Source organism: Gossypium arboreum, chromosome 12 (assembly GCF_025698485.1).
Source record: "Gossypium arboreum isolate Shixiya-1 chromosome 12, ASM2569848v2, whole genome shotgun sequence".
NCBI classification, from domain to species: domain Eukaryota; kingdom Viridiplantae; phylum Streptophyta; class Magnoliopsida; order Malvales; family Malvaceae; genus Gossypium; species Gossypium arboreum.
In genome coordinates this window covers 4077218-4085909 of record NC_069081.1, presented here as the reverse complement: position 1 = coordinate 4085909, position 8692 = coordinate 4077218, and the positions used below count along the sequence as shown (strand labels likewise).

At 35.7% G+C, this 8692-nt stretch overlaps 1 protein-coding gene across 1 annotated transcript; it reads right to left on the bottom strand.

Annotated features, from left to right (window-relative positions):
* Positions 1 to 2520: 2520 nt before the first annotated feature.
* On the bottom strand, positions 2521 to 8441 carry LOC108479490 (coatomer subunit gamma-like). Its single transcript, XM_017782128.2, has 18 exons — positions 8200 to 8441; positions 7615 to 7712; positions 7472 to 7522; positions 7188 to 7301; positions 6884 to 7084; positions 6681 to 6782; positions 6145 to 6252; positions 5830 to 6063; positions 5284 to 5534; positions 5016 to 5187; positions 4747 to 4902; positions 4616 to 4666; positions 4275 to 4415; positions 3996 to 4193; positions 3774 to 3905; positions 3512 to 3685; positions 3020 to 3259; positions 2521 to 2886 (listed from the first exon to the last, which is right to left on the bottom strand). The coding sequence occupies exons 1-18, from the start codon at positions 8243 to 8245 to the stop codon at positions 2692 to 2694; spliced, it is 2664 nt and encodes an 887-aa protein (XP_017637617.1). The 5' UTR covers positions 8246 to 8441; the 3' UTR covers positions 2521 to 2691.
* Positions 8442 to 8692: the final 251 nt, after the last annotated feature.

Below are 8692 nucleotides of genomic sequence, written 5' to 3'. Positions count from 1 at the left end.
AATGGCCGATGTGATGAATGTGAAAATGTATATATATATGTGATAAGGCCTAATGGCCGACGTGATGAATGTGAAAGTGTATATATATATGTGGCAAAGCCGAATGGCTAATGTGAATGTTGTAACATGTGATTAAGTGTACATGAAACTTGAAATATGTTCGGGTGAGACCCGATGACTACGTGTGGAGATTATGTCCGGTGCGACCCGATGACTACGTGTGGAGATTATGTCCGGGTAAGACTTGCAATAAGAATTGCTTATAAATATACATAATGCGAAAGGTTAAACAGTATGTACTCCAAGTTTATATGTGAGCTTGATTTGAACTAAATCATAAGGTAGTTATGTGATGCATACGAGAGCAATCCATGAGACTATTCCTATGAGTATGTGACATCGGATCGGTGTGAGAGGTTATGTGAAATCATACAATATATCTATGTCCCATGAGCTCACTTTTATGTGAAAGTTTATCGCCTATTGTATATGATGAGATGTGCATATTCGGTAAAGGGATGGTATGCAGAAGGAAGAGTGAGATAAAAATACGAACAACTATGTTATAATTTGATTGTTATCTGTTGACACTTGCTTAAAACTTACTAAGCATTGAAATGCTTACTCCGTTTACTTTGTTTTCTCTGTTTTATAGATCTCATTTGGAAGCTACAGGGCTCGGGGATCGTCGACAACTAGTCACACTATCACTATCCTTTGTTTGGTCTTGTTATGTTTTGGAATATCTTATGGCATGTATAGAATAGACTAGTAGTGAGAGGATATTTGGTCATGTACCTATGGATTTTGTGTAAATTTGGATAGCCATGCGAAAATGGCTATATATCGTTTTAGCATAGTACTATAATCGTGTTGTATGTTGATCATTAAGAGGTATGGAAGTGTTTGGAAGCGATTAGCCATTGGAATGGTTAATCATGATCATGCTTTGTCTTGTGTATGCAAAAGGACTAATGGAATCATGGAATTATGAAATAGGTAAAGTCTACCTCAAAGGCGATCTTTGTCATTTGCAGTGGCGTGGATATGAAAACTCACTAAAAATAGTAGGAATGGAATTAAGCAGTGAATAAATTATGTAGCGAACCTTAATGAGTCTATTTTCATAGGAGAGTGTAAACGATCATATGAACAGTATGTTAAGAGATATTTAAGTTTTAGTGAGACAGGGCGAAGCGGTTTCGGAGTCCCTGTTCGACTTTGAAACTCATTGTAAATTAACCGAGATAATTAGGTGTCATGCCATATATGTATAGATTCCTCTTTGAGTCTAGTTTCTATAGAAACAAATGGCTTCAATATTGGCGACAAGCTATTGGTTATGAGCCTTGGACCTTAACTATTTGACATTGTAAAACTTCATCAATTCAGCTCCTTAGTTAACGAAAGCCATTGTGGAACTTGCTTATTTGTTAGATTTTTAAAAGATTAAAAATTAGTAAAAGTGAATGGATTTCAAACTAAAAAAGAAAATTAATGAAACTAAAAAAAAAAAAACAAAAGCACAACGAACCCAAAATAAAAAGATTCTGAAGTATCATCCAATCCAATTATTCACAATGATTTTTAGATTTCTTTTCGTACAATTTATTTTTAAAGTTAAAGTTGGTGAAAATAATTATGTAGTAAATTTAGAAAAGATAAACATAAAAGCCAAATATGGTTGTGCTTTAAATGATAAAATTAGAGTCAGCTTAATAATTTAAGTTTTAATTTCATTATATGAATGTACTTTCTGAATTTTATATAAGATAAAATACCATAAAAATATTTATTACTTTATCAAAATAATAATTTAATAATTTAATAATTAAGGTGAAACCCAATTCAGAGGTGACACTTAGTCAAAATCTTTATACATAGATATATTTTAGAATACAAATAAATGTTATAATTTGAATAGCACAATATATAAAAATAAAAAACTATATTAGTTAATAAAATTTAAATTAATTTATTATGAATTAACTGAAAGTTATAAATAATTTATAAACAACCCCTTTTAGTTTGTGATAATATCTAACACGTATAACAGCTATCGCCTAGAAACCACAACTCTTGCAAAATCCTTTTCAAGAACCATTTTCACCCCCATATAATTTCCTGTATTCACTTATCATCCCAAGGAATCGATTAGAACCAGATTTTTAACAGGCCACAACTAGCATTAGAAAAAAAGTCGGTTCTTCTATAAACTATTCTTTAAAAAAAAAAAAAAAAAAGAAAGCCGACTTTTTTTGAAATCACATTTTCCAATGAATACTCCCGGGTGATTTCAAAATTACCAAACGTTCCTTAAAACAAGACCAAAAGAAAAAAAGCCGCACTTCAAAATTCATGACATTGAATTATGATGTATCCTATTCTTAATCCCATATAAGAAAATCTATATCTAAAAAATAGAACAGTAAAATCCTTCCCATGAGCGTCACTGGCATCATAGAGTACTAATGCAAGATTAACATATAGCGACCTGGTAAATGCAAGTGAAAACCAAGATTAAGAAGCAATCAATCCTTCCTACTAGCTTATATTTTTCATTTTTAACGTGTTGTGTAGCCATAAGCCTCCCGTGTCTCATATAAAGCCACAAATAGTATAAAAGCCGGACTATATGCAAAAAAAAATTAATTAAAAAAAGTACAAACAAACAAAAAATGGACAACCTACCTAGCCGCTAGCTACAATCTCATGAATGACATCACTAACAGCTTCGTCCTCGGATCTAACAGCAAGTTTCATAGCTACATCCTTTGGACCGTCAATTCCAAATTGCAAACGCACTAGCACCTTCACATTCCCTATGTATACTCCTGATAGTAGACATGTGTGTGACCTTGAATTGCTTGGTACAACCTCCGTCCCCTAGACTCCCCACACCAAAAAGAAAATCATAAAATTAGAGTGGAAACTTGACAGTGCAATGTAAGGTAATCAAGGTAAAACACACTGCATATCCTTCACAACAGCATATAGCAGAAAAACACTGTGCAGTTACCTCACAGGGTTGCATGCCAAGAAGATTTATGACAGCATTAACAGCTTCAGCCAGGTTTTCCCTTGGGCCAAGGCCGTATTCATCTACACGCTCACAGTCTGGACCCATGCTTTCCCATGCATTCCTGAAATTTGAGACACCCACTTTCAACATGTAATCAGCGGCAACAACTTCAAGCTCCTCTAGTTGGTACTCATCCTCTACTCCATCATCCTCAGCCTCACCAGTACTTGGATCAACCTAGAAGAATATCAGTGCAAGCATGACACATGGAAAACAAACTCCTTCAATTCATGCCAAAAGGCTATATAGATAGATATATGCACAGAAGGTTTCTTCACAAACGTGTGATCATTCAGAACCAATTTAAATGTGTAGGCTTCACAAAATGGGTTGTCATTCAGAACAAATTCAAAGCTGATGCATGGCCATGAAACAATCCAAATAAAGGAACACTATTGAAGGCCATAAATTCTGCCAAAGCCGTCATACCTCTTTTACAATGAACCTCAGCATATTTGAGAATTTTCCAACAGCAGGGACCCCCTCTGGCTTCTCAAATGCCACAAAAGTCTGTCCAGGTGAATCATATGGAAGTGATCTTAAAGGCTTTGAAGCTACTTCAGCAAATTCCTCAGCCTCTGAAGCATCCACAATAACAGTGACCTGGAAACGAGCAGATTAAGATCTCAACATAGAGTCTATCATAGGTTTTGAGTAATTTATAGATGCTTTGTGTAATTTGATCATTTACATTCTCCAATAATTGCTCTGGAATAGTATTGGTGCAGTTGTACTGAAACACAACATGGCCATCAAGAATATGTTTGACGACATTAACTGCATATTCTGTTTCTGCTTCTGTCAGCTCCACGGGTGCAGAGGACTGGCCAATAAGAATTAGAAAAGATGTAAGCTTAAAATAATGCCTAAAACACTATACACATGGAACACAAGTCAAAGTCAAATGAAGTACTTTGAAAAGTTTGCCAAAGTTTGCGAACTCGGGAATTGACGAAAGAAGCTTCTCATAAGCATCAATAGTTGAGGGGGGGCCGGGAGGAGGACCACCAAGACCAGTTGGCTTTTTGCCAGGAGCTTTCTTCTCAGCAAGTGGCTGAATCTTGACCTCCTTTGGTACAGAATTAATGTCAAAAGACTCTTCAGATGGCTCCTACACCCAAACAACCAAATTAAAAACACGTGAGATGATCAGAAAAGAAGGAATAAGTGTAACAGAAATTTAGAAACTTACATAATTTTTTAGACTTCTCTCGAGGTTCACTAGAGGGATATCTAGGGAGCCAAAGAGAAACTCCTTCACATCTTCACCAGTTTCAACAACTGCACCATCGGCGCCAAGTGTATTAAGATAAAGCGTAGCCCTGTCACGAACCTACAGAAAAATTTTAAAATGCTCAGATTGTTTGAATATGAAGGAAAAGGCATCAAATTTGACTTCCTAAAGCTGGGGTTAAGCATGCATCAATAACAAAGGAAAGGACAATAATGCATGCATCCACATATACTAAAACTGTCCAAACACAAACAAAAACTACAAGTGCAAACAGTAAAAAAGGGGATTATTTGACTCACCTCATCATCAGTGTCAAAGAGACATCGTCTTAAGAGAACAAATATGCGAGGCTGCAAAAGAATGCATGGCCAATAAGTCACAGGTTAAGTTTACTACAGAAATGCAAAAGAGAAAATTTAAGATTTCACACCTTCAATGAATCAACCATAGCACCAAATTTTGCAAGGGTGCTGACTGCACCTGCCCGGACAGTAGCATTCTCAAGATGTACACGGTTATAAATGTATCGTATATATTTACTTGGATCTGAGGTTTTCGGGCCTTCAATCCCCAGAAAATGAAGTATCTATAATACAGTGTTGAGAAAATTTTAATATAAGTCAAAAATGGGAGAAAATGGGAACAAAATGCATAAAGAGCATGACAGAGATGATGAAAAGTAATAGATGAAAATGCTACCTGTGTGGAAAGATATGTGAATTCACAATCTTCGATGAACTCACACAAATGGAGCAATCCACTCTCCTTTGCTTCAGGTATATCTCTAATGAGAATCACAATTGAATCTACAATGGCCTTTTTATACTCAAACCCACCTTCTTCCCTAAGAATATTGCTTAAGAAGTTCATCCTGAAGACAAAAGAGGATAAAGAGAACTCAAGGCACTAGAAAAGAAATATCTAGTAAAGCCTACTGACCAATAATACAGAGCCAAGTATCCCTTACAAAGATCTGTGCTTCAATGGGAACTTTAAGCATAATGATCTTATGGCTTCAATGACAACAATTTTGAACTCATCAGCAATATCCGACATAAAGGTAGTTATCTGCTTCATTAGGCGATCCACACTAGACTCATTTCCAGTCTTGAGAAGGGTAGTGATTGCAAGTGTGGCAATGCTTCTATTTTGGTCAGAAATTAAACTCTCCATGTCAATATTGCAGTTAGTGACAGCAATGGGATGAGTCATTGCAACCTGAAGAAATTTAGTCACATAGTCAGAAATCAGAATGCACACAAAATGCATGCACTCAACCTAGAAAGAAACAACAATCATTTATGATCGAAACGTGTGTATATGCTTTATAGACAATATAGCAACAAATTTCCAACAGGCTCCATAAGTGCGTTTGAACTTCTGAAATTTGCAGAAGAAACCATCTCAGCCCCTTCACTAGAGTGTTCAGTTTGCATTTTCGTAGAACCAACAAAATAGATGTCTGTATAATAGCATAACATACTACTTACTGAGAAAAGGAAAATAAATCAACCTTGTTCAAAGTACGAACTGCAGCAAATCTCAGCACTGGCTTAGTAGAGCTCAAAAAGAGCTGAAGAACTGTAATTGCTGGTGTCAGTTCTCGGCTTGTCACACCATTGAGCTCTGTGATTGCTCTAGCAGCCTCAAAAATTACCATCTCAGCCTTATGGCGCAGGCAACCCTCAAGGAAGTCATAGAAAGGACGATCCCCTGTTTGAGTATTACTAGCTGACTCACGAATAACCTGCAGTTTCACAAATTACTCCATAATGTTTATGAACAAAAACCTTGGAACAATGACAGATATATTAGAGAAGGTGAGTACCTGACTAGTATAACGTATCAACAGGCATTGAGCTAAAGGTGAGCGAACACTTCCCTTAGTCAAACTACTAACCAGCTTATTAACAGCTAGTCGATCGTTTTGTCGTATCTGCAAGTATGAAATCACATACATTCATCACAGATGCGAATCGATTTCACAGAGTGAAAGTTCAATTTAATGATCACTATCCCCCAAATCCAACCATGCATATAAACATACAAGCAAGGATGCAAAAGTACCTTGGTTCTACTGCATCAGAATACTTTTATTACATACAGTTTTTCTACCACTTGCAGCAGAAACCTATAAATACTGTTCTAACTTGGATAATGATCCAAGCATGCAATGTCTTAAAATCCCATAAAAACAAAATCAACAAGGCTGCTAAAATCAATCAGAAGATATGAGAAACTATGACCGCAAATTATTTTCAAGGAAGACTCTTATCTTCATAGACATGAGGCAATCAGTTGGACCTGAATCTACCAAAATGATTTCCACAAGCAAATAATTTCCAACCAAGACATGTAACATACCTGGTGGAGCAATGCCAGAGCATGAAACTGTACAAGGGCTGCCCTTGATTGAACAGCTTCTTGAACCTCATTACTCCATCGTTTCACAATCTCAGGATTTGTCTGGAAGAATATTTATGGTATGTTAACAAGTCATCAGAGATTTGATGACTAATCTAAAAACTATATGAAAACAATACAAAATCCTAAGAAAAGAGTAACACCTGAAGCAAGTGTATACCACTGACTAAGGCTGCACTTGCAACAACAGGATTTTTGTCAACGATTGCTTGTTTCAAGTATCGCTCAATCTGGGTTAGAAGAGTCCCATCTGTTATCCAGCAAAGCACACGAATAGCATTTGCTCGATACATATCAGTCTTGCTAGTCATGTCCTTCATAAGAGAGCTTGTGACAATAATAACCTATACTCAATGGGAACAATAATTAATTAGTATGTAAATTTGCACGAATGCGTGCACAATCAAAACTTTATTCAAGAAACATGGAAGTTCAAAAGATATATACCTCATCTGCTGATGGAGATAGCTCCTTTATTATCACGTAGACCATTCTCCTCAAACCTAAATCTCTCGATTGGAAGAGCTTTGTCACAGCAAAGAAAACTTCTGTAGCTTCTACCTGCTCAAATAACAGGAGAAAATAGTCATTACTCATTCACAATGGAAAATTTCATGACAATGCAGCAGTTCCTTCAACATAGAAACTTACTACAGTAGAAATCCATACAACATGGTCAAATGTTTGTAAACTAACATTTTAGTCTTTCTGGCACAATTAAAAAGACAGACCTTAGTAAATGTTTCTCCTTGGTTCAACAGATAGAGAAGCTTTGTGATAACCTACATAGAAACATCTAGAAAGATTCAGTCACTACAAAATGCAAAAGCAAACACACCAAATAGAATAAGAAGATTGATTAAAATGCAGTAACCTGAGAGCATCTTCGAGGGTCAAGCTGAGGATCATTGAAAACCCTAGCTTCTTGAAGAACCGCACCCTTCTCAATCCCCAAAAACGGAGAGTAGTCCGCTGCTCATAAAACAAAATTACAAAATTAACAATAAAATACTTATCAGATCACCTAAAATGCCATGAGAACTCAAGAACGATACAAACAGAACTCTAAATAATAGATAAAAACCGTGAGATCCACATCAAATCAACAAACGTTAACGCATCAATTGAAATTAACAAGCTAAAATGCCCTTTTTGGAATTCAAATCTAGTGGAGCAAGAGTATAGATCAGATCAACTAGAAGCTAACCAAATTCAGCTAAAACTATAGCGTAACTCCTGGAAATTAGATAAATTAGGCAATGCATCTTTAAATCAATCGAAATGAATCAAAACCGTACAGATCTAGAAGCTAAAAACTGCCAAATCTAGTACTTGCATTAATTAAACACGAAGCGGACAATCATTTCCAAATTAGCAGAGAGAGAAAATAAATGAATGAATGGAAAAAAAAAAACCAAAGGAGTGAAGAGGAATCGAAGAAGAAGAAGTTTGAACTTACCTTCATCGTCGTGATCGTCGTCTTTCTTCAGAAAAGGCTGCGCCATAGTTAATTGAAAATTTGAATCTTTGAGATCTACAGCGAGTGATATAGTTTCTCCTCTTATATATCTGCAGGGGTGAATATTTCCCTCCTCTCGCTCACTTCTGTGCTGTGGTTTTTTTAACGCATTGGTACTTTTCAAGAGAACTTAAGAAATGTTAGAAAAGGGGTGGAGATCTGGTGGATCTGGTCATATTTACACAATTACTGTTGATTTCTTTTACTAATAGAACTATGCCACGTCAATGAAAGTAATTTAATTACGAAGTGACTTTTTTTAAATAAAAACAATATTACTTAGGTGCCATCCGTACTAGTAATTAGATTAAAGTGTAATTATTTATAATTATGTAAATACAAAAAGTCTTTTTGCACTATTTAAGAGAATAGAATCGCAGACACAAATGCACAATAATCGTATACTTTTTAATTTGAGATATTTAAAGTTTCA

Bases quoted from the DNA above. Each gene is read 5' to 3' on its own strand.
- LOC108479490 (XM_017782128.2), bottom strand. From the start codon at position 8,245: ATGGCGCAGCCTTTTCTGAAGAAAGACGACGATCACGACGATGAAG. The intron at 5,188-5,283 runs GTAAGGGATACT...TTTTGTCTTCAG, and splicing joins CCATTGAAGCACAGATCTTT to GATGAACTTCTTAAGCAATA. The intron at 4,667-4,746 runs GTGTGAAATCTT...ATTCTTTTGCAG, and splicing joins CTATGGTTGATTCATTGAAG to CCTCGCATATTTGTTCTCTT.